The 26,916-nt window shown below is 34.8% G+C and overlaps 2 protein-coding genes across 2 annotated transcripts in view; both read left to right on the top strand.

Annotated features, from left to right (window-relative positions):
- LOC105213665 (IDLSRF-like peptide) overlaps positions 1-26,916 on the top strand; it is a 111,125-nt gene that overhangs the window by 40,793 nt on the left and 43,416 nt on the right. The gene's annotated exons all lie outside the window — the stretch shown is intronic.
- LOC105213664 (uncharacterized) lies at positions 1,757-3,408 on the top strand. The gene has a single exon (XM_011186643.3). The coding sequence runs from the start codon at positions 2,102-2,104 to the stop codon at positions 3,206-3,208; it is 1,107 nt and encodes a 368-aa protein (XP_011184945.1). The 5' UTR covers positions 1,757-2,101; the 3' UTR covers positions 3,209-3,408.

A 26,916-nucleotide genomic window follows, 5' to 3' on the forward strand; every position in this document is an offset into this window, starting at 1 on the left:
TTCTCTGAATCAAAGATCAGACAATGATATTCTTATGGGATTTTCATCGCTGAACACGAATATGAGCTCCAAAAGTGCCCATCACGTCGAGGTTTTGAGCAAAATGAACTCAAAAAACCCTGTTTTTGGCCTTTTTTGATCACGTTTAGAGAATTATGCTGACGTCCAAGAAGTCTGTAATTAGGCTTAAATTGAAGTTTAAACTGTCAACTATAAGAATCAAATCTAAAAAATTCTGAATCAGTCAAAAATTTTCATATAGCACAACTTTTCATTCATATGTAAGAGTGCCCTAGTGTACCGCTCTATGAGTGCAAGTTGAGCAAACAAATCTCTTCCCTATCGACCTATTAGAATTTTTATACTCTCGCAACATGTTGCACAGAGTATCATAGTTTTGTTCACATAACGGATGTTTGTGTCACTAAGAAATAAAAGAGTTAGATATAGGGTTATATATACCAAAGTGATCAGGGTGAAGAGTGGATTTGAAATCCGGATGTCAGTCCGTCCGTCTGTGCAAGCGTGGCGTCGCCCACTTATGGGTCAAAAACCATATCTCAGGACCTACTCGACAGATTGGAATGAAAATCGGTATATAATATTTTCTTGGCACCCTGATGACACGCCTACTTCTCATATAACTCAATTTTAAATCCTTCTGATTCTTTCACTTTATAATGTATACATAAGGAACCGATAAAGATAGCGAAATAAAACTTTACACAAATACTGTATTTGAGACGGACCATGACTTTTCAAGGCCCCTGATATCAAACATGAAGAACTCAGTGCCTAAGGGTAATTTTTCACGGAAAATATAGGTCAATCTCTAAATAAATTGCAAGAGTATAAAATGTTCGGTTGCACCCGAACTTATCCTTTCCTTACTTGTTAAACAAGTTATTGTACGAAGCAGGCCATATCGAATGACATATGCATATATATCCAATATATATTTTATAAGAAATATGTGAATATGCAATTTTCTAATAGCTGGGGTTGGAAATTTATAAAAACCAGGTTCAACAGAGCCCAGGGAATTTAAAATATTGTTTTTCAACAGCCCTCAAAGGTACCTTTAAGAAGCGTACATCAATATTGTTTCATTTTTTGGCACGATTTTAGTTTCTGGGGCGCCAAGATTTGAGTTCCTTTTTAGGTAAATTAGCCCAAAATAAACACTTTTTATTAAAAAAAAAAATTGATATCTCGCTCCGTTTACGAGATATCGAGCGTTGAAGTTTGTGTTAACAGCAGCCGATGCGCACAGTTACATATGCATTGATGCAGGTGTTATGTGATTGATTGACAATTTTTTTCGCGTACAACTACTTTCTGCACTGGCGGCTTTCGCCGCGCTTCAAAAAAATAACCCTGGTCGAGCCAACACCGGGAGTTATCAAAGAGAGGGAAATGGAAAGTTTTTTCGCGTACAACTACTTTCTGCACTGTAAGTGCGCATATGTAAGTGCGCGCATCGGCTGCTGTTAACACAAAATTCAACGCTCGATATCTCGTAAACGGAGCGAGATATCAATTTTTTTGTATAATAAAAAGTGTTTATTTTGGGCTAATTTACCTACAAGTGAACTCAAATCTTGGCGCCCCAAGAACTAAAATCTCTCCCATTTTTTATATTGGTTTCCTTAAGTTTTTTCGCAGCACTATGGAGGTAAAATTTTTATTTTTTTTTTGTCGAAAATTTTATTTGTTTAGCAACTCAAAAATAGTGGGTAATTTTCAAAAGAAAATTATGTCAAAATTTTCAACAACTCACAATTTTCATTTTATAATTGAAGCATAAAAATAAAATATTTTTTCTTCATTCTTCTAAATAATGCAAAAGTCTTCTAAATTTTAGTACTGTGTATGGTTTTTTAAGCTGCAAAGTAACTCGCGAATAGAGACGAAATAATTGCCACACAACAGCTCTCGCAACGCGTAATGTAAAGCAAAAACAAAAGTGAAAGCAAATTAATTAAAATAAAAATTAGAAAAGTGCAACAAAAAAATTGTAAAAATATTAAAAGCAATCAGTTCTACTTACAAAATCCAGCACACACCACCCACAGATCGCCTACTGGCACGATAGCACGACATGCAGGCCCATCATGCCATGCCCGATTTTAGCTGTCGCAGCACCTGCACGCACAGGGAGTGCCAGCGCCACGCACATTTGGGCATCATTAGCCAAGAGGAACAATGCAAGTGCTTGGGCGAAGTGAATGCCTCCTCCATTTTTCTGGAGAATGTCTTGGACCTGGCCAACACGCTGGCGCAGATCATGATTATCTGCGGCATACACGAATGCAAGGCGAAGTCCACTGTCGATGTGGTCACGTACGCCTTTCTGCACTATGATCAGGTGTGCTACTGCATCGATACGACACCGAAGAAGCGGTTGCGCAAGGAGGATCTCTTCCATGAGCTGGGCAAGCGGTGCTTGATGAATCGTGTCGAAGCGCATCTCGCCTATACGATTGTCAAGCGTGGCTTCAAAGCTTTCTACTACCAACCGAATGATGAGTTGCGTCAGAGTGATGGGCGTCCGTCTTTCTCTGAGGAATGTGTTTATGTGCACGCCGCACGTAAGACAGCCGAGAGTTATGCACGCTACGATGGCTTGTCGTGTGAGGAGCAGCGCGGCTTTGAGGCGAAAATTAAGGTGGCCTACAAGAAGTTCTACGACCGAATGCTGACGCGTCGCAATCAACCGGAGGGTGAGGAGTGCAATTGCTGTTTCTGTGCCAAGAAGCGTGGTCATCTCATCTATGGCAAGCAGCCACCACGCGAGACGCCCAAGAAGAAGGAGCCGCATCGCTGTCCGTATTGCTGCCAGAAGAAGAAGAAGAAGCTTATACATGCCGGACGTGCCGGTGCGAAGTGTCCGAAATGCCATCGTGCATTACGTTATTGTGTCTGTCCGAAATACGATTTCAATCTGGATTGGGTGAAGAGTATTTGGTTCCGACCCGATATGGACTTGTACTATAAGGAAAACATAGAAGAGCGTCCAATATCAAAGAGTGGTTGCGAACCTGACCCAGAGCCTGAGATAAAGGGCTGCGATTCACAGGAGTTTCCAAAGGAAGAGATGGAAGAAGAGGGTGAAGGCGAAGAAATGGCAGAGCATATGGAACCGGCTGATCAGCCTGCTGCAGCGGATGTCGACATGGTGATCGAAGAGGAGGAAGAGGGTGAATAAGGACGACACTGAAAATATTTGAAATAATAGAAAGACAGTCGGACATAACACAATGCTGTAGTGATGTTATCTATAGAGATAAGAGCGCACCTCAACATATGAATAATTGCTACTGAGGGAATAATATTTTGGTTATATAAATTTTTAGCTATGAATTTTGGCACATAGTATTTCTAAATGTAATAAAATGGCAAACAGAATACGAAGCTTTTACTCGATCAAGGCCCTACTAGACTTAAGATCTATTAGTATATCTGCAATTTTGGGTGATTCTTTAAAACTTATTCAGAGCAGATATTGCCATATTATTTGTACTTCACTGTTAAGCTAACATTTTTGAGGCCTAAGCATCATCCCTGAGTATTTTTTCAATATTTTCTAAATATTTCGATATGTTAAGGAAAGGCGACAGGGATCTGAACGTGAATCTCACCACATGGGAATCACAGTTGGGCAGATATATAGATATGTATAGTATATGCAGAATGGCCACAGTGATGCCCAGAAACTCTAGGTATGGATCAAATACCTCAAATCTTGACGAAGCGAATAATATTTTGAGAACCCAGATTTTTTTATTATAAGTCTTGCGAAAGTTTCCTCTACGTTTTTGCCTCATCACATGGCAATCCAAATGCATCTTCCGACAAATCAACACAAATACAATTATCAAAATTTGTTTTTTTATTTGTGGCGAGTTAAACGAATTACTTTAAGCTTATTCCCTGCAAAGCCTTTAAAATGCCAATTTTATGTCACAGCTTTTAAGTACAGCCCATTTTTCATATTTCATGGCTTATACGGGTATTATGAACCATGCATTTTTTGTATAACTCCCACCCTCACCACGCGATCCACACTCCTGCGTAACATGAAACCATTTCAATGTTATCGAATTCGCATAAACAAATCAAAGTACATATGCATTTTACCGTTATACGTTTTATTTCGCTACGTCTTTTTATAGCATTTCGCGAATTCGCCAAAATTATTTTGGCTTGATTGGTATTTTCAGCTTTACTGCCGTATATTTCTACCTCAACTGTTGGCGCATTCACTTTCGTATGTGTTTATAAATTTATGTATGCGCTTGAGTACCCTGTAGGAAATATCGGTAGTATTAATTTGGTACTGTTTTATTAGGAGGAGTGCTGAGCCATCCCTCTAGGAATTACTTACTACATTTAATATGGGTTTGTAGTTGGGGATTAAATTAAATCCACAACAGTCAGTGAATAAACCTATATAGATACATGGAATCTCAAGATTTAGTAGAACATGTATAACTATTATCGCCAACCTTAGTGAGATTTATACTAATTTTTTAATATTTTAATATTAAATATATTTAAATACTTTGGTAGCCAAGCGTTTCTTTCGGGGTATGTAGCTAAGAGAGTATACATGAAAATACATACAAATAAATTTTTATTTTTGTTGTTATGACTGCGGCTGCATATGTACCTCACACCTACACTTACATACATATATGTATATGTGAATAGTAATCTGCATTCGGAGGTTCTGTCAATATTTTTATTGTCATCACAGATAAATTAAGCTGCGGACAAAAAATACATACAAATGGATTTCCAATATTAATCGGCATCAATATATTTATTTTTAAATCTCACTTTATTATTCTTTGGTAGGCCGCGGCCACAGGGGTGCCAAGGCGGAAAAAACGGATTTTTTTTTATCATTCCAAATTTGTACCATCTTTTCAATTTAAGCTAAGAACTAATCAAATAACATTATCCGAACACATGGGCTTGATATATTCAATGTTTTTTTGTTGGGAGAGCTTCAAAGTCCAACAAAGTATCAACGCAAAGTTACTCAGAAAAATGTGATAAATATTGCAAAGGTTAAAACTCAAAAGTTAACCATAAAATATCAATTGTAAAGTTCTTATTTATTAAAACCAATGTTATAGATGTGATTTACATCATCAAATGTATACTTTCTTTTTCAAGATTTTTTTTAATATGATGTTTTTTCATGGTCTAAAAAAATCATATATTTCACAACTTCAACAGAATATAACTACTGTGCGCAGGAGCGCGCAGGTTAGCCACTTACACAAAATAAACTTTAAAATCTCCTTAATCGATAGAAAAAAATCAGCTGCAATTAGCTGCCAATTCATGAGTAATTAGCATTTTAATCTACTGCAACGGCAACTGCGTTGTTTGTTTGACAGCAATAATGATGCAAATTTACTCTTAGAAATCATATCAACAGATTTATCAAGCAATGATTTAGAAGTGTTTCAAAAATTTATCAATAAACTTTTATCCTGCGTTTTAAACAAAAATGGCAAAAGTCAAGTCGTACCAAACAATTATTTTTAAATCTAAATGAAAGCTGGTTGTCAAACATTTATACATTATCTCGTAATTCCTTGGAATATTCTGATCCATGTTGCTCCAATGCAGCAACGCGTGGTCGTCCAATTAAATGTTTTGAAGATTCTTCTTCGCGATCAAAAATAATGAAGATCCAACAACTATGCAGCACCACTTCAGCTGATATTATAACATCAGCTGCGAAAAAAATAGAAAAAATTAACAAATGAAATTTACTCCAGAGAAAGCTCTTAGTCTTATACTTGATGCTTCGTTATCCAAACATCTATATAAAATATTGCGAAATAGTGCTAAGGAAATTAATTGTGATATTTTTTCACCATATAAAGAGGTATTTTTTGTGGATATTAGCAGTTGTCAATTTTTTTTTTAGATTCATCGGATCCTTTTATTTATGGTTTCAGAACAAATCCCAAAAATAAAACTTTAGAATTGGACGATGATGATAAAAAATTACTTGTTGAATAAATAATTAATAATATCTGATCATTTTTGAATATTTATTGGTTATGTTATATGGGAGGTGGGCGTAGTTGTGGGCGGATTTTAACAAAAATTTGTTTTTCATCTAATTTGGCAATATGAGAGATGTGTGCCAAATTTCAAAGCCTCGATTCCTTCTATTTTTTGCCGCGGCTTGTATGAAGCGGCACCACTGTGGGCCGCTTTAAAGCTTGTGGAGGCCTGCACTTGAGAGATAACATCCAAACGGACAACCGTTATCAAAAATCAAACAGCAATCATATACATAAAAACAACAAACATACCGTTACAAATATTAATTTTACGCTCTAGTGGAAAAATCTGTCAATTAAATGGCAATTGCAGACAAAGAGAGGACCAAATGAACGTTATTGAAGATTTATTTTTCCTGAGTTGTTTTTCTTTTTTTTATACATACAAATAATTCTTCAAAATTGTGTTGTTTAAAATTTTTGCTTGCTATCAAATGGCAGAGAGATTTTTAACTGAGCTTCATTAGTGCTTTCCATAAGTGGGACATTTTTTAGCGATACCTGTGTACGTTTGGCCTTCATTAAACCAACTTTTACAATTTCAATGTTACAAGCTGCCACGTGCTTTCAGTTGGTCACACCTAAGCATACTCGTTGTCCGCTCTCCATACCGACAATACACATATTTCGCTCTCAGGGACCAGTTGGCACCGGCCATGACAATAGAGGTGAAAATTAAAAGCAAAAGTCATGTTGAGACTTGGATGTAGATACAATATACATACAATACCTCCATATATTCGTCGAGCTGAAGCAAACACTTCTAGACAATATGCATTTATAGAATAAAAAAAAAAATTAAATTTGTCACTGAGGTGGCGAGGTTGTCTTTGCCATGAATCATAAATTTTTGTGTTATTTTCACTCTCTGCGGAGGTGAATTGAAAGTGCACCTAAAGTTAGCAAATATATATTTTTCCGCCAGATAGTAATCTGTAGTTATTTTATCTGAAAGAATGTGAATATGAAACTATGATGCCATATAATTTTCTTTGTTTTATTTCTTCACAAAATATTTTTTTTTTTTTAGTTTGATGAACACGAAATATCTCATAACACTATTTTGAATGCTGATTTGGAACTTTGACCCTTATATGAGTACAATACCAAAGAACAAATACACATAGCAAAGACCCTTATCTCAAATGCGAAATTAGTTTTGTGCCCACAAAGATTTGACATACGTTATCCTAAGTGTATATACTTTAATTTTTACAAATTTGAAGGTACTTTGGAAGAACCATTAAGATATGTCTATATTAAAATAATACACCAGATATTACGTATCGATGGCCAGATATATATTTCCTTGATTTGATTACTTATTATATGCGATAAGGAAGTCGCGAAAGTTAAACATCAATTTTTTGAGGATAATCATAGTCCTGACATGTTAGAGATCAATTAAATATTACAATGATAGATCCGTGTAGGTTAATGATTTGCTTCAAAGACTGTATTTTACTAGAACACTTAAAACACGACTTTTAAGAACCACCCTGAAAAATATATTTAAGATTTAGTTCTGATATTAATATAGACCTTAACGCCCGATAACTAACTGCACTAATGCAGCTGAGAAAAAATTTAAAATCTTTAAAAAGCCGTATAACCTGTCTTCATTGCATAAGGGGTTAGGTGAGTTTCAGAATTCAGATTTTTTTTAAATATGTACAATAATAAACTTTATTAAAAAAATTTAGTATATCAAGGATTCCTAGTGTTCTGTGTCGGATCTGCGATAGGGCTGGGCATTCACAGAGGAAGTGGAAAATTGTTTCCTTATTCCTTGTTAGTTCGCAGCTTCGGCATATGTTATTGTAGGGCATACCCATTTTCGACGCATGTTCTCCAAATGGCCAATTCCCTGTTATGGTAGCAGTTAGTCTGAAGATACTGTTCCTTGACTTATTTAATAATTCGTTAGTTCTCTTCATGTCGTATTTTGGCCATATCTGTTTGGTTATTTTGCATTTAGTTGTATTTTTCCATCTGCTGTTTGCTAATTGTTGAAATTGTAAATTAAGTTCTCTTCTGATCGGGCCCAGCGGGCTTGGTATTAATTCTGCCTCCGATTCGTTCAGATATGCTCCTGTCTTTGCCAGCTCGTTTGCTTTTACGTTGCCGAAAATGTTTCTGTGGCCGGGAACCCAGATCAAGTCTAGGATGAGCTTGTCTTCTAGCGACTTCAGTGCCTTTTTGCAATTTAGGACAATTCATGAATTAGTCATGGGCGACGACAATGCCAGGAGAGCCGCTTGGCTATCCGTGTATATTGTTGCTTTATGTATCCTCTCATAGTTTTTCAATAGAGCTTCGCAGGCCTTCTCTATGCCTAGTACTTCCGCATAGAAGATACTAGCCGAGTTTGGTAAACGGAGAGAAATGTCTAGATCATCGGAAAAAACTCCCGTGCCTATACCGCAGTCCATTTTGGACCCGTCGGTATAGACTGCGACGGTATCTTCCTCCCCTATTCTTCCCCTTCTCCATTCTCGTCTAGAGGGTATCCTCAACTCTTTGTGAAATTTTATCTACAAATTCTCAAAACTCATTTCCCATGACGTGTCCGAAAAAAGGGTCTTACCTTGGGCATTATAACTCGTGATTGGTTCATCAGAAAACAATAAACGAAGTATTGAAATTTGAATTTTTGACAGAATTTTAACCAAAAAACTCACCTTTTTGGTAAAATTTTCGCCATATATGTATACAAATATAACTAATCAAATGATTAATCAAAATGTAAGAAATTCCACACATAAACACTATATTGGCTTCGACATGTCCCACATATGTTCCAACGTATGTTTGTGTTGTGATGGAAAATTTTGCTCGCACAGATTGTTATCATTTCCAGTATGCGATTTAATTTAGTCATGTTATTTTAAAAATATTGACACGCGTTGGTAAATATTTGCTTTTGGCTTTTTGCTAAATTACTTAGTATAGCATAGCATAGTGGGTGGAACCAATATGCAAATTTGGGGTGGCGTAGGAACGTAAACATCTATGTGTATAAAGGAACACCCTCATACACATAAGAACCCACACGAGCGCACAGCAACAATTTGTCAGACAGAAGTTTGTCACTTCGCCATTAAAGCGAACCGATGGACTCATTGCTGTCTGTTAAGTGTGTGATGGCGCAGGGAAATGTATGCATATGTATATGTATTATGGTACCGAAAGGAATGCTACTGAGGGAAATGTGTGAAATAAAAATTGTTTAGAAGTCCACAAACTTCAATTACATTTTTCTTTGGCACGAATTCGTTGGAAAAAGAAAAAAAGGTAAAGCTATTTTTTCATGCATTTCCTACAGGGCAATTCATTGTTAATTATTTATATGTATATCTGCTATAGCGTATGCACGCTTTTACATATGTAACTGCATGAAATTGCGTCCTCTATGTGTTCGTTTGTCTTGCCACGCATTTGTCGTCTCTATTTACATATGTGTCCGTTACCCTGCCACCCGACAGCCAGAGCTCTCGCTGTCGTAAGTCCAATCGCAGGTCCTGCCGCATGTAATTGTGTGGGCCGTTTGTGTGACTAATTGATTGAATGATCGCTCTGTTGCTCATTGTCATGTGATTTGTTTTGTCCCATTGTCATGTCACAGTTATTATGCTCAATTGAGCAGCGACAAACGGATGGTCGATGCCAAACAAACAGAGACTAAACATAAACATGGCTTATGGTTGTGTGCGAAGGATGAGCACGGGAGTTGAATACGGTGGCCATGGCAGCGATTATTGAGATTAACTGTAGCTCAGGCGAGTATGCGAACGTATTGTGTTGCGAGTGCAGCAATTTATATTGCTTTGCAACATGCCACACGGTGGTTTCTCAACTTTGTGTGCCTAATGGTTGCGTTCTGGTGCTACAAAGGAAACGGTGGTTTTGTATTACTGTATATGTATATGTATATGTATATGGTTGTGGAAATTTGTATAAATTCAAGGCGAAAATTTAAGGTTCTTTAAGGAAGATAAGTTGCGGGTTGCTCTTTTTGAAGTATAAATAGGCATTGTCATTGGATGAATTTAATTATACACTCTGATAATATCAATGTTTTAAAGGCGATAACTTGAACTCGAAATCGAGGGTGTCGTTTGATGGTCTTCATGGAGGTCAGTTATCAAATGCTGGATCATCACTTGTTCATGTTCCATCTGTTTCCCTTATATATACATAAGTGTCTTTAGATTTTTATACTAGTTTTGTTCAGATAACGGTCGTTTGTATTTATTAAAACTATAGGGTTATATATACCAAAGTGATCAGGGTGACGAGTAGAGTTGAAATCTGGATATCCGTGCAAGCTGTAACTTGAGTAAAAATTGAGATATCGTGATGAAAGATGATGATCTTGGTACACGTATTCCTTGGCACCATAAGAAGGTTGCTGTCGTAAATGGGCGAAATCGGACATGCCCACAAAATGGCGAAAACCGAAAACATATAAAGTGTCATAACTATGCCATAAATAAAGCTATAAAAGCAAATTTGGTACAAAAGATCGCACTGAGAAATGGCATATTTCAATGTAAATTGTTTGGAAAAGTGGACGTGGCCCCACCCCCTACTAGGTTTTTGCATATCTCTTTTGTACATATCTCGTAAAATACTAACGCTATATCAACCAGATTCTCCATAGTTATTTCTTTTAGCCCCTCCCTTATACAATGTGAAAATGGTGAAAATCGGATTATAGCCACGCCTACTTCCCATACAAAGGTTATGTTGAAAACTACGAAAAATGCATCAATTCAGCAAGAAAAAGCATTCGAAATCTTAAATTTCTTGGTAAATATGGCACAGAAGGGCTTCATTCAAAAACCATATCTCAGAAATTACTCGACCAATTTCAACGAAAATCGGTTTCTAATATTTCCACTGCTATCGTTTGAAAGTGGGCGAAATCGATTCACAACCACGCCTACCTCTCTTAAATTTCATGGTAAAGATTGTACAGAAGAGCTACACTAAAATGTATATACAAAATTTTAAATGGGTGTGGCTCCGCCTACTTATGGGTCAAAAATCATATCTCAGAAACTACAAGTCCAATTTTTACAAAATTCGGTTCGAACCATTTATTTAACACCCAATGTTATGGTTTGTAAATAGGCTAAACAGATTCTCAGCCACGTCTACTTCTCATATACCATAATTTTAAAGCTCATCTGATTCGTTCACTTAGCAATCTATAAATAAAGCACCAGTGAAGATATCGGAACAAAACATTGCACAAATTCTGCATTTATAATGTGGCATTACCCATTTTAAAATCACCGAAATTAGACTATCACTAATTCTTTACTGAAAATATTGGTAAACTTTTCATATATTCTCAAGAAATTCAAAGGAGATGTGTTCCTTCTAACAATGTACGTCTGTGTCAAACAAGGGCAAAAACAAGACAATATTTCTTCTAGCTCCCATATATCTAATATTCGGATTTTCAAACTTCCGCTAGACTTTATACCGTTCATAACGGTTAGTGTGTGAGATATTTTATCAAAATTATGTGAACGTAAAAGCTTGAATATAATGTAGTTTGGTGGCAAAAATAGTTGAACTCGGTCCAAGAATTACCCCAGTCCCCATATATGTACTATATTTAAAGATTTTTATTTTATAGTGGAATAAATTCCGAATATGTGTAAAACTACATACATAAATAGCGTGAGTACATAATGTTCTGTTACACCCGAACTTAGGGCCTCCTTGCTTGTTCAGTATGTCATCGCCGCTCTGGGATTAGTTGTAACATAGAACGAAGATTATATAATTACATAACCGACACAGAAGGAAGATTAGTATGTATTGTATATAGGTATATTTTCAAAATTCTTAATTTTTCCTTCACTTAAAAAATACTAAAATAATTTTTTCTACAAATTATTTAAAACAATGCACTCTTCAGTAGATAGAATATGGATTCCATCTCAGTTGCGAACAGTTGTTTAATAAAGTAGTCTTTTCTCGGTAGGTTAAGGCAAGTAAACACTAACAAGATTTACCCAAAAAGCTCTTAAAAAAGCTACAGATCTTTCAGAGACTTCTTAAAGCCTGTACGATTCCTCGTTTGTCAAATGAATCCATGTTTTTGTGAAATAGTTGATGCAGATATGGGCTACCAAATATTTTTTAAAAGTCGTCGAAATATTTTAAATTGTTAACTGAGTTATTGCCTGATTATTTTGCAGTTTATTTTATCTTCGCAATATATAAAGTGCATTCAATTAATTTCTTCAAGTGCAATAACTTCATTACGAACTCTTTTTGATTGTGCTTTGTCATTATTACATAAATCTCCACATCGCAATTCCGAAAAAATAACTGTAAATAACTTTTGTGCGCAATTTCGCTGATAATAAATTGACATTGAAGCTTTTAGAGTTTTCGAGTTCAGCGCTTTCTTGCGTTTGCTGCACGAATTCCCCGCAGTAAAGTTGCCAACACAATCGACCATAATAATCATCCCTTTGTGCACTATCTTAACTTCTTAGCTTACCCTCACGGGTTTTCCGCACCAACTTGGTCGCATAATCACGTGCTTGCATGCATAGCTAATCGCGGAAACTTTCACTTGGTGGCCACAAACGAAATTACAAAGCGAAAACTTTCACACAAATCGCGTTCAGCATCAACAATCTTTTACAGCGAACAGCTGATTTGCATACATTTCGAGGCGGCTGGCGATAAAAAAAAATTCCTTGCAAAAGCAAGAACTGGAAATAAAGAATTTAGCGAAATCAAAATATGTAATTTGTTGTTGTTTGCCAAATTCGACTTAAAGTTTTTACAGCAATGCAATTGAGTAGCGTTTCGCTTTGCATTCTAGACAGGGTGTCTTCTTTGTTCAGGTCTTCCTTGTCTTCGGTTCACCCTCAGACGAACGACCTATTTATTAAGTCACTTGCCAACTTGTCAGTTATCTTTCGATCACAAGTGAAACTCCTAACACAATGGACGTGTTGAGTTTCCCGATTCAAAATTGGTGTAAATCGTAAAATTAATATAGTTTTTGATAATGATTTTATGAAAGCGCCCTCTATCAGAGTTTATGATTTTAACTTCATCGTAATGCATTTAAGAACAAATAAAATATTTCATCGATATCTTAGAACTATATACATCTGAATTGAAAATATAGTTTACAATCACCGGTCGAATCCAAGACTTGGCTCCATTCGGCAACTCACAAAATGACATATTTTTCCTAGGACCAAATTTTTATGCTCTCATATTTTTATTATTAAATTATTAAACAAATAATTTTACTGTTACAACTGCTATATGACCACGCAAATGTATTATTATTTCGAAATCCAACAAAGATATGCACGTGACTGCGCTCACCCACAGATGTGGTTCAAATCATGTTACAATTCCAGTTGTCAACAGCAAGAGCCGCCGCCGCCATATTTGCATGGGCATAACTTTGCCAACGCAATGAATAAAAGACAATGTCGCTGTATGCAAAATAAAAATAAAAAAAAAAAATATTTTTTTTTGTGAAGAGAGGATGTTAGAGTGTTCAGCGTCTCTTCTTTTATCGGAGCAGTGAGCCATTTATATGAAGAAACACTCAGCGGCTTAGCATTATGTGAGTAATATAACCTTATATGAGTGTTGTAGTTGTATGCGTCGTAAAGCCTTAAGTACGTCTTTATGGCCTTACATGCCTTTGTGTACGCGATAGCGTTACGTCGCTTGTTTCTTACTCACATATTTTTTTGCTTCATTTCTTTTGCCGTTTTCGTTTGGCTGCAATAGTTTCGAGTTTCCGCTTTATGGCGCGGCGCGACGCTGGTGCTCATGCATTCGACGAAAAAATGCTGACATAAAATACGGAGAAATGAAGTACGCAGCCGCGCACAAGGATATTAAGTTTAAGGTTATGATGATGCCGGTGCTGTTTAGTTTAATATTTTAAAATGTGAAACCGTTGTTTAGACTTTGCGGAGGCTTTGAGGGGGCGCCTTCGTGGAAACATGCTTGGCTTTGAAAGTGCATTTGTGGATTTTTATAGATAACTGTAAAGAGGTTTCTTGCAACAATGCGCTTATACTAGGAAAACTATACTTTAACGCGGTTGTTGAATTTTCTGGTGAAAGGAGAGGAAAAGTTTGCATTCTGTTACATTTACAATAAGTGGAAGACTAGGAACTAAAGATGTGCATTGGTAATTGAAGCAACTTTAAAATGTGGAATCCTCCAAGTAATAAGAAGGCTACATTTCTTGACCTCCACACATCTCATGGAATGTTTTCAACTTAAATCCACATGTTTCGTATCGTCGGATCAAGAGGAATAATAAAATTAGACAAATGTATATGGTGGAAGTAAAGCAAAATACAATATGTACCAAAAGTATAATTACAAAATTAGTTTCGTTCCATCTCGTATATTTAGTTCATGTGTTATCACCAACTTGCGAGATGTTTCAATGGTTACTGAGCCAGCGTGAATTTACTATATTTTCCCAAGACAAATACATATACTCGAGATTTGTGTCTGCAAATTTTTTATCTTTTATATAGTCTACTTCATTTATTGGTAGCCTTCAGTGGCTTTTTGCATATTATTTTAACTTTTCCAATTTCATCCATCAACTGGGGGATTTCAATTGCTAACTTTTAATTTAATTTCGGCATATTGTCTGCTTTGTCGCTTCGTCGTTTATTGAAATACACAAAAGACAGATTTTAGATTTCGTTTCTCAACTTATATGCTCAACTACAATGATTGCATTTTATCTGAATTAATTTTTTCTGTGCGCTTGAGAGTTTGCAATTTTCAGTAAATGCTTTAAGACTTGGAAATATTTACTTTTATGAATTGTTTTTCATTTGAGTTCTCTTTTCTTGTCAATTGTTCAATCGTTTAAGAATTTTCGATTAGTTTTCATTGAAATTCATTGATTGGATTTTATTTATTTTATTTTCATTTTTCTGCTACTTGTGGTTGCTATTAATTGAATGTTTTTCATTTGTAATGGAGGAATCAAAACCAGAGTAGAAAAATAATGAAATATTTGAATTTGAATGCAGAAATTCGATTTTGAATATTTGTTGAAGAATTTATTTACTACACACACTCTACATATGTACATATGTATGTGTATAAAAATTTATCAGATTTCATTTCATATTTCTATATATCCTTATTCAAGCAAATATACATAATTCACAAGAAAATTCAATGATTTTTCAAAGACAAATACTGCGAAATTTTGTTAAAGAGCAATATCAATTTTCTTTGACTTTGTCGTTAATCGTTTTATTCAAAATACATACATATATATATATATATATTATAGGTCTTAAAAGATTTCACACCCACAGACATTGTATATAAGTATATGAGCTTCATAGTTTTTCCTTATTTCTTATGGTTGGCAAGTTGCTATATCAGCTGTAAAGCTTTTTCCATTAAGTGCAATATTCGAAAATAATAGTTCCAGTAAAAAGAAATCCGTTATTTTTCAAAGAGATGACTTAAATAATTTATATCTCACGTTATATATCGCGTTCGCGATGGTCAGGATGGTTTTGCTAAATGTTTGGCGGATTTGACAGAGAACATCTACAGCCAAACCTGAAACTGTAATTGTTAAGAATGGGACCGTCTAAAGGAAGCAGAAGACTTGTGTTCCATCAGTACAACGACATATTGATAGTGTCTCGATAGAAGCTTCGGAAGCTTGCTTGGGAAATTTTTTTATATCCACATTATAGCCCCGACCAGGCACTAAGTGATTATTACCTGTTGCTGTCTGTGGCGAATGAAATTACCTTCAAAGTCCCAACAATTTATTGAACAAAATTGTCCATATTACACATAAATCTGATTATTCTAACTGTGCTTAATAAAACCTTCAAATTAAGGGGACCCCCCCATTCTCGATTTGAAATTTTGACGAGTTTCAATGAGCTGGTAAATGAACATAAATTATTTTTTAGGGTTTTAACTTTGCATACATTTATTTGAAGACTTAAAAAAGAAGAAAAAAGTTTTGCACACTTTTTTGTTGTTATTGTTTTCTGTGATCAAACAAAAGCCCATCTTTTCGGCGGCGCATGTGATTTCCGCTCACTGGAACATCTGAAACCAAAAATTCCAATGGGATTAGAAAGAGTACATGTTTGGCTCTGGTATGAACAAGGATTATTAATTTCGCACAAAAATAAATAAAATGGCCCTAATGGACCTTTGATTTTTTTTTTGGAAATCACATTTTTTTCAGCCACAAATTAAGTTGAAAAGTAAGGAAGATCTTTACCGATTTGATTTATCCTAGTTCATACAATAGCTATATATGTATAGAATAAAGTATTTAATTTTCTACCGATTGGATTAATAGGTTTTGTGTAACCTCAGGCGCCAGTCGTAAAAACACTGTTTCGAAAAAAACGCTTTTAAAGTTTTAAGAAGCAAATTCTTGGGTTTACAACCTACCTACGAGAGTTTTTGAAATTTTCACTTGAAATTTTAAAGCAGCATTCTTGAATAGTTATAGTTTCAAATCAATTTAAAAATATCGATTTTTTGAAACCTTGAATAGGGGGGTCCCCTTAATGCAAAAATAATGGATTTCTTTATACTAGGTTTTATGTTATTATCGCTGGGATTGATTGGTTCAGTCAAATATGAGTTAAACTGTGTTTCATAAGACGAACAGAAAAATTTATATTTTAAGGTTTAACGAAATAACGAAATTTATTTTAATATTTAATTTTATATGCTTTAAATTCATGCAATATCTGTTTAAACGGAAAAAGTATTCCTAATGTCTTTTTCTCTACTATACACAATTATATAAAACATAACTCTCAAATGCTTATATTAGAATCTGTTATTGATTAGCTGTGACACATGTTCCTCTGTTACTCTGTACGCAAAATATTCTTGACTGGTAGAGAAAGGATAAGGAGAAACATAATCAGCTAAAAAGCCGCCTTTGGCAAATGAAAACGTCAAAACAGGTATTTTGTTGCACTGAGAATCCGTCATAAGCTAAATGTTATTTTCATGGTATACATTGAATACATGTTTATATGAGATGTATATTTAAATATGTGTGTATCTGCTTTATTTTTAAAATCTCTCAGCTAAGCATAATCTAAAAAATCGCCGGAAGCAACTCGCCGGTTGGTTTTTGAGTACTAACGGCACACATGTTATTAAGCAGAAAGTAAGAGAAGTAACGGTAAAAACGAAAACATGTCACAAACCAGATTTTTAGTCATATGCATATACTTATTTGAATGAAAAATTAAAAAGCTAAATGGAAAAATGTAGACACGTGTGGCTGTTCATATGTGAGCCTCCTACCGAGTATGCTGATATTCTTTAAGCGGTTTTCTAAAAATAAGGCATCAATTTTTTCTTGTTTTCCATGAGTTCATTTAGTTGAGAATTATTTAAAAGTGGAGAGTGTGAGAGTTACAGCTGTTATTGAGAAAATTTGTGATCGAAAATTCAAAGAGTAGAAATCTCGCTTATATAAACTTCAGAAATATTATATTAAGAACATTTTATATAAGAATGATATAAACAGGGATTACAACAGTTACGTTCCGTTACTTTTACTTTCAAGAAGAATCATGTCGCAATTATATAAAGCATAACTCTCAAATGCTTATATTAGAATCTGTTATTGATTTTGACTCTATTATTCTATAAGGAGCAATTTTTTGTTCTAACTTCAATGATTGCATTTTAACATATGTCATAATCTGCATGAAAAATGAATACTCTTTAAGAATAATGCGTAATAATGCAGATGGAATTCCAAGTAAATACTCTTTTATTCACTCTTTTTCATTTCAGGTAAGCACAAAATATGAATAGCCATTTTCCTTTCTCCATACATATGAAAAAATGATCATTACACAGCGCCTGTAAGTATGCAATATGCTTGACATTTGACCGTTTCATGGCCATTCGAAGCGCTAGCTGGTAGCTGATGTCATTTGAAATGGCTGGCATTACTTTGTAATCATCAACATCAATTGCCTGTCATTTGCATATGCAATTTTCATTTATTTGCTCTTTTTCATTTTCAAAGGATAATTTAAATAACGAGCACATTTGCAGGGGCCTTCTGATGTTATGAAAATTACAAAAAAAAAAATGCCTGTAAGAAAAAATGTTTCGAGAAAAAAGTGAGGTACTCACAAAGGTTCTTAAATGTCAGCAACTCAATGTGTAAGCGAAAAAAAAATTGGTAGGCGTGTGTCAAGCGCCATTAAATGGCACATCATTTGTGTTTCTCATTTATTGCCAATTTCCGTTTTTCGTTAACTCAGCACGCATTACATTTCACAGGCATCCGTTTGAGTCATATTTTTTGGCGCTCCGTCATGTAAAAAAATCCTTTATTTGTGTATTTTATTTGCTGCTTTCGCATTTAAATGCCTGCGCACTCATCGGCGAAGCTTAACGGTTTGCAGTTTTTTGGGCTGAAGTCGCAAATATATTTTCGGCTCATCATTACTCAATCGAATTAAATTTTATTATACCAATAGCACAGTTACACCAGAATTAAATAGTAAAGTGAAAATATGCAACACATTGGGTGGCGTAAACGAATCTTAAATAGTTACCAAACCTTAGCCACCATTTTTCTCACCTCTGCTATTTCGTACTTCATTTCAGTTTTTTTTAACAAAACTTTCCCTCAACACTGTTGAGAACATCATCATAAATCATTTATACGCATTTTTCATCTTTACCCACAATCTAATACTACAATATATAGTATCTCCCACATCCATACAGTCAAAGCCCCGAAAACATTTCCGTCAACAAAGTCTTAAATTTGTGCTGACGATTTAAGTAATTCACGATTTCATTTGTCTTTTATATTAATGAAAACATATATAATTTAGTACGTATTTGTGCGTGTTGCGTATACGACCTGTCGACCCATCACACTCGAGCTCACAATATTTGATGTACTTATTTGGTCGACGCCATCGCGCGGTTGTCGTTTAGTTGTCAATTCTGCTTGCACAAGCTTATCGGCGATTCAACTTGAGTACCTTGTTTTCGGTGACTTTTCGTCACGTCGCCGTAGACTTTGACAAATATTAAAATAGATAATTTATGAATGCGATGATGAAATTTTCCTACGCGAACGCTTATTTGTTTTGTTGTTGATGTTGGACGGAGGTCGTACGCGACTGCAGTGGAGGTGGAAAAGCTGTTAGATTTATGGAACGTGAGAACGGTGCTAAATAGGAAGTAAGAGAGAGTTTATTAACGGAAGATTGCTTCGTTGTATGGAGAGGTTTAGTACTCCGATAATGGCAGTAATATTTGGGAGGCAAATTAAAAACGAGCCTAGTTTAAAGATGGATTGTTCAGTAGTAAATAGAGTTTCTGTCGAGATAGATACCAAAATAATCAATGCAAAGTCCATGATTATTAACAATAAAAAGACCAATACCAATTACAATACATACAAGTACCAATATCAATGCTATTACAACCAGTACTAATACAAAGAATAATACACATACCAATACCAATACCAATACCAATACCAATACCAATACCAATACCAATACCAATACCAATACCAATACCAATACCAATACCAATACCAATACCAATACCAATACCAATACCAATACCAATACCAATACCAATACCAATACCAATACCAATACCAATACCAATACCAATACCAATACCAATACCAATACCAATACCAATACCAATACCTATACCTATACCAAATACCAACATCAATACCAATAATAATAATAATAACAAGACAAATACTAATGCCGATATCATTACCAATACCAATAGTAGGAAGATTTCTCGCACCAAAATTAAGTAATTCTCAAGTCAATAACAGGGAACTAATTTAACATATCACTTAACTTTAACCTATCAATTGCACATACATTTTTCAATCTGCTTGCGATAATTACGTTAACTCTCTTCGCATCTTCATGTCACTAATATTTTCAATATTCCTCTGGTGCCTTCAACCACAGCCAGTCTCTCACTTCATCTTCTTTGCTATCAAATTCACTAAAGTTCATGTGTTTATGTGTATTATAATAATTTATATTTATGCATGCGCTTTAATATCCGCTCCGTGGCCTAGAGAGAGCGGTAAGTAGCTTACGGCTTATTTGCTGAATTTTTGCTACATCATTTTTCCATATTAACTGTCAACAAATTGATGAGCGCTGTGGAATGCTATTGATACGGGAAAGGCGGGAGCGTTAAGGCGTGTAAGTGGCAGGAGTGCACAATTTGTAAGTTGCCTGCTCAAGAGCTAATGCTGTTAGCGAGCGATTTTCAAATCGACAGCCTGCTTCCTGCTGACTGCTCCACTCTGAGGGGCAAATGAGCGACGGAAGTGTGTTGTTGAAAAATGTGCATACATAAATTTTGATAAGAGAACTTTAACACAAGGCATTGGCGGAGGCACAAGGGCATATGTAGCTGAATGTGGTGTCAATAATTTCACATTTTTATGAAGTAAGAAGGAAAATCACTAACAATATATCCACTCGAGGTATTAGAACTTATGGTAGCAAAAATAATATTTTTTTTTTGTGAATTTTATTAAAATTTTTTCTGTGTTTACTTTCAACATAGCTAAAATCCGAAAATTGGTAGAAAATGGAATTAAAGCTAAAGGAAACTCGAAAAGAAGGAACTCGAAAGGTCAGTTCTACATAAAACATCAGTTCCTGGAAATTTTAAATCTACGAAAATAAAAATTGCATCCATCACACACATGCCACACCAACAAATACCAAAAGTAGAGCAACAAAGCAACAGTGCATTGAAACCATGATTCACTGAAGCGAACAGTAAGTTCAATTGTAAGCCAAATTAGTGCGCCTTGGCATATGCCACTTACACACATATATATGTAATATTCTATATATATAGTATATATACGCACGCACGCATCTACGTGACCGTGTGGCAGTCAAGCGGAAATGATGCACGTACACACATCAAGCAGACAGCCATGTTGCTTACAAATGCAACACTGTTTGCTATGCTTCGCGCATTTTTGTTTTTCGCTCACGTTCGAAAAATTTCATACACGTCGTCTTAGAGGCTCACGCTTACATACACACTCACGCGTGAGTAATGTGAGTACAAAGTGTGCAGTTTGTTGGGTCACTTTCCTTCTTATTCTTCGTCGTCTTACATTCGAGTAGCGTAACTGCAATGGCAGGTGCACGAATGACGAACAACAATCAAAAGCTAATAAGTAAAACGAAAGGACAAAGTAGTGAATAATGCGCTCATGTAAGGGAAAGCCGATATTGAATACGTAATCGGCATGCAAGTGGATTATTGTAGAGTGGAAAAAGGAAATGTAAGAAGTACGTAGTCAAAAGGGAAAAGTAAAGGTCAGCACAAATTTAACTGCAATTTTCATTTGAGTAGTTTTTCGTTGCTACATCACGAAGTATAAAGAAAAATTCCTGGTAATTAAAAATTTTTATTACAACAACAAAAGAAAATGAGCTTAATAATTATTTTCAGTTTTATTACATGCCTTCATGCCTTTGATATTTAAAATCTTTTCTAGATAGTTTTCATACGATTTTTACATTTATGGAAAAGTTGAATAAGTTCACATTCAAGGCGATTCTTCAAAATTTGGCTATATCATAGTACAATGGTAAAAAACTTAAAATTAAAATTAAAATTAAAACTAAAATTAAAATTAAAATTAAAATTAAAATTAAAATTAAAATTAAAATTAAAATTAAAATTAAAATTAAAATTAAAATTAAAATTAAAATTAAAATTAAAATTAAAATTAAAATTAAAATTAAAATTAAAATTAAAATTAAAATTAAAATTAAAATTAAAATTAAAATTAAAATTAAAATTAAAATTAAAATTAAAATTAAAATTAAAATTAAAATTAAAATTAAAATTAAAATTAAAATTAAAATTAAAATTAAAATTAAAATTAAAATTAAAATTAAAATTAAAATTAAAATTAAAATTAAAATTAAAATTAAAATTAAAATTAAAATTAAAATTAAAATTAAAATTAAAATTAAAATTAAAATTAATTAAATAAATAAAGATATTAAGTTTTATTTTTTAAATCATTTCCGAAAGATTTCATAAATAAACTCTTTCATAACTTTCTCTTTCACAAATTTGTGACTAAAACATTATTTTCGAAGAAAAAAATCAGCAATTCTAGTATCTGGCAATTCATCTTCAACTTAAAAATCAGTGCCTACGGTCTATATCCAGCAGAAAACTCACGTGCGTCGCAAATTTATGAAAATAAATGCGAAAAATACGGAAGGCGAATCAGCAAAACTGTCGAAAACCAGTGATGCTTTGATTTAGTAACAAACAATGACCATCATTATCGTTAAAATATATATATAAATCTAATGAGATAATTTATAGAAACCGCAAGCTTGAAGAATTTAAAATATGACAAACACGCAGTGCTCTATTCAGTTTATAAAGCAACGCGAAAGCGTGTAAACTATGTACCAACAATTCAAAGCAACGATTTTGTGGCGCATATATCATTAGAAAGGAAAATGTGAAGTTTTGGCCAAAATAAATATCGATAACCACCGTGGCCAATAACGGCATGTGAGCACGCACACATTAGCAATGGGCAAGAGGCAATGTTCAATCGATGAGAGAATAAATTGAAAAACTTCAGTTGGTTGTTGGTTATGAGATGTTTGCTGGCGCATGTACGCCGCATTTATTTAAGTAAGACGTGGCGTATACGTGACCCATTCGCCATTGGTTGTATGGACGCATTTTAATAGCCACAAACACCTGCAGGTCATTAGCTGCTCAGTCGGATTTGGAAAGTAAGTTTCGAAATTCAAACGAAAGTACTTACCCAAGCAAACTCTTTGTTTTTATTTATGTACTAACTTTTATTTACTTAGAGCTTATAAACGCTAATGTGCGAAATTTTAAGATGAAATCCATAAATAAACTCATAACAAGGAACAAGACCGAAATCGTTCAGCAATGATGGCTGGAAGAATCCTTCAGCTCTTGGTATACTAACAAAAGTAATCTAAAATAGGAATTTAAACAGTTCATAATACGAATTATTATAACGGATAATAATTTATTTTATTCTCTTTAAATGAGAAGTAGAAAATCAAAGAAGGATTATACATTTTTTGACCACTTCTTTATCTTCTTCACTTCACTTTTTCACTTTTTAAATATCGTAAAAAGTTGTAACGCTGTAACTGCAACAACAACTATAAAAGCTCAAATAAACGTAGCATACATCTGTATATGCTTTAAACCTTTTATGGAAACCTCCATTTTGTCAACACTTCACTTCGTTTCGACATTTCGTGTCAATAGTGTTAAAAATGCATTTGACAGCGACACTTATTGTTGTTGTTGTGGCTGTTGTTATTGTTTAAAGCGACACACAATCACACGATGAACAACTTACTCATGGAAATGTCTATCAAATGCAGCTGTTGCTCGTTTCCTCACGCCTTTTGTTGTATGGCAGCAGCTTAGACGGGAGTGCTGGAGTGCAAAACAGGTTCGCCAATGATTGCAAAGTGCAATTGAAATTGCATGTTCCAACAAATACAATGCGAATGTTGATTGCAATCTCAATGCCAATCTAGATGGCGTTGACAATGTTGTTAGTGCTGCCAATAGATTTTCATGACATTGGCGATATTGTCAGCATATGAGTATGCATGCGCATGAACAAACAGGAATACGTATATATGTGTGTATATGTAAAATACACATGCAGAAATTGTTTACTTTGTACATATGGAAGAGTGCTACAGTGAAAGCATTATGACTCCGGACTGATCAGGTCTAGTTTATTTTGTACTTATTTTTGTAGTAGTTTCCAATGTTGTGTATGTGTATGTTTACGAAATATCGGTTGTCTCTTTCTGGAACTGTTTCTATCTGATACCAACTCTATAAGGATTTGAATTCCTGCGCTTCAACAAGAGATCTTGAAGTTTGGTTTTGTTGAGAAAAGCATTTCTCTCAAGCATTTAATTTCTTTGTCTCTGGTGTATAACCTTTATTGAAATTGCTGATTGGTTTTCTGAAGGTTGTTTGCAACATAAACATATGGGCCCTCGAGTGGCTTCCAGGAAGAGAAATGACTAGTCAAATACAACAAATAAAGTAAAGCATATATATAAAATGTAGACTAACCATCGACGAACAAAGTGACCAAGTTGTATGAGCTTGTTGATGTAACATAGACTCAGTTCTTTAGGAAATCGCCGATTCTGGTTTATGTTCATGACATATAAAAGACAGTGGATGAAGATAAAAATGTGAACTACTGTATTTGTTCGATTGACACGCAAAAAGCAGAGTATGCACTGCCTTGAATACAAACACAAAAATGGACACACATAGTTGTGCATCCAACTTCATGTCATCGCCATTGACGTTGCACAACTGAACTATGAGCTATCAATAGCGTTTTTCCGAGATTTCACTTTGTTGTTTTATGCTACATGAGACCTCTACGTTGACTTCAATAGAATTGCAAGCTGATGACAGTAAGCGAAAGTCATGAGCACTTAATGACATTCAAGTGTATTTGGTGTGCAATTTAACCGTTAGTCCACAACTGTTGCATTAAGCAAAGTGCATTGATATGTGTCGGGGAAAAGTATAGTTATTTGAGATGTTGTCTTTGTAGCTTTGCTTTCTTCAATTCTTACCATTTTCTAAGAAGCGCAGTAGTGAATATTTCTGAGAATTCGAGTTGGATTTCACTCTCTTTCTCCTGTCACTCTTTTGGCGTGCGCTTGACGGAAAATACATTAGCTTGTGACGTCACCAAGGAAAGAAGCAAATGTCTTTGTTTACAATTCCTGTGAAAATTTGACAGTTCCACATTCTTTCACGTATGAAGTAGAGAGTCACCTCTTTGAAATATATCATTCTTGAGAAGAAGGTCCTGTAAAAACCCTACGTCTATATCGTTAAAGCAGTGTATGCGCTACAATTTCCGTATCCTGTGCTATTTCATATGAAATCTTAGCTTTCATCTTTCCTGTCTAGACATATAATTGTATTTCATTTAACCCACGCGCCATTGAATGATGTCCCTCTATTGTCGCTATTTTCTCATTTCGGCACTTTTTTACGATGTCGCGCAAGCTAATCGAGCGAACGCAAAATTATCTGAATAATGGCTCAATAAGCCTGAAGACATAACAAAACACGCGCAGCACACACACAGTCACAACGAAACAGGCGCTTGCAAAATGAATAGGGCTTTTGTCCTGCTACAAGTGGTCGGAAATTGGGTTGTGAGAATTTCAAAAGAGCGTTAAGTATGTGCGAGTGTAAGTTATTACTCTGACTACAACAACAACAACTACAATAACACAAAAAAATAACAGTTACTTAATGCTGAGAGTAATCAATGGCAGTGACTTGATTGAAGGCGACAAAGAGTGGCATCAATGGCATAAGTATTTGTTATAATAATAACAACAACATGTACTCACAATTACATTAACAACAATAACAGTATACATAACAACTGTAACAATAGCAACAATAATAATAATAATTTACTTAAGCTAAAAGCAATAAGAATAATACAATGCAAGCACAGACAGACAGCAAATTGCCTGTCAAAGTGGAAAGGAAAGAGATATACATAAGAACTGCGATATGCTTGAGCTTCCAAACACTCAAACAGTCAAGCAAACAAGTTAAACCCTCGAGCCAAGCATTACGGCAAAAACACTTGAGACTTGAGTGAATATAAAAGCGCAGCGGAGAAGCTGTGAATGAGCGATTGAGTGCAAGCAGGAGGGGAGAACATAGACCAAGATGATGATGGGCAGCAACTCAATGAAATTTTAATGGCGCTGAAGTGCTAAAATATAAGTAAATAAAAGTATATTATCATTTTGAAATTAGCATAGAGTCGTAAATACCCGAAGGATGGGTGCCAATCTCAGAGAGGATAATACACATTTACTTTTTTACAGCAAATTAGAGCTGAGTTTGAGTGTCAAAATGTATGGACGCTTATGGAGAATGCTGGAGAGCTAAAGTGATCAAGGTGACGAGTAGATTTGAAATCCGGATATCCATCTGTGCAAGCTGTAACTTGAGTAAAAATTTAGATATTTTTATGAAACTCGGTACACGTGTTTCTTGGCTTTCGTAGAATGGTCAAATCGGAACACTGTCACGCCCACGAAATGGCAACAACCGGAAACATATAAAGTGTAATAACTAAGCAATAAATAAAGCTGTGAAATTAAAATTTGGTACAAAGGATCGCACTAAGAAGGGATATAATTATTTGGATTTAATTTTTTTGGGAAAGTGGGCGTGGCCACGCCCCCTACTAGGGTTTTTGCACATATCTCAAAAAAATACAGAAGGGCTGCACTCAAATGTCTATATAAAATTTAAAATGGGCGTGGTCCGCCCACTTATGGGTCAAAAACCACATCTCAGAAACTACTCAACGAATTTCAACAAAATTTGGTTCATTATATTTCCAGGGCAGCCCAATAGCATAACTTGAAAATGGGAGAAATCTGTTCACAACCACGCCTTCTTTACCCATACCACAATTTTGAATTCCATCTGATTTGTTCACTTTACAATATATAAATTAAGCACCAGTGAAGATATCGGAACAAAACTTTGGGACCTATCTTAAAACCACCGAAATCGGATTATAACTTTCAAGGCCCTTACGTTGCACTTTATACCGTATATATCTGTTAATATGTTAGATATCTTATCAAAATTAAGGGAACATATAATC

The sequence above is a fragment of the Zeugodacus cucurbitae genome, chromosome 2 (assembly GCF_028554725.1).
Source record: "Zeugodacus cucurbitae isolate PBARC_wt_2022May chromosome 2, idZeuCucr1.2, whole genome shotgun sequence".
Taxonomy (NCBI): Eukaryota; Metazoa; Arthropoda; class Insecta; order Diptera; family Tephritidae; genus Zeugodacus; species Zeugodacus cucurbitae.

Excerpts from the sequence above, each read along its gene's own strand:
- LOC105213664 (XM_011186643.3), top strand. The coding sequence starts at position 2,102 with ATGCAGGCCCATCATGCCATGCCCGATTTTAGCTGTCGCAGCACCTGC.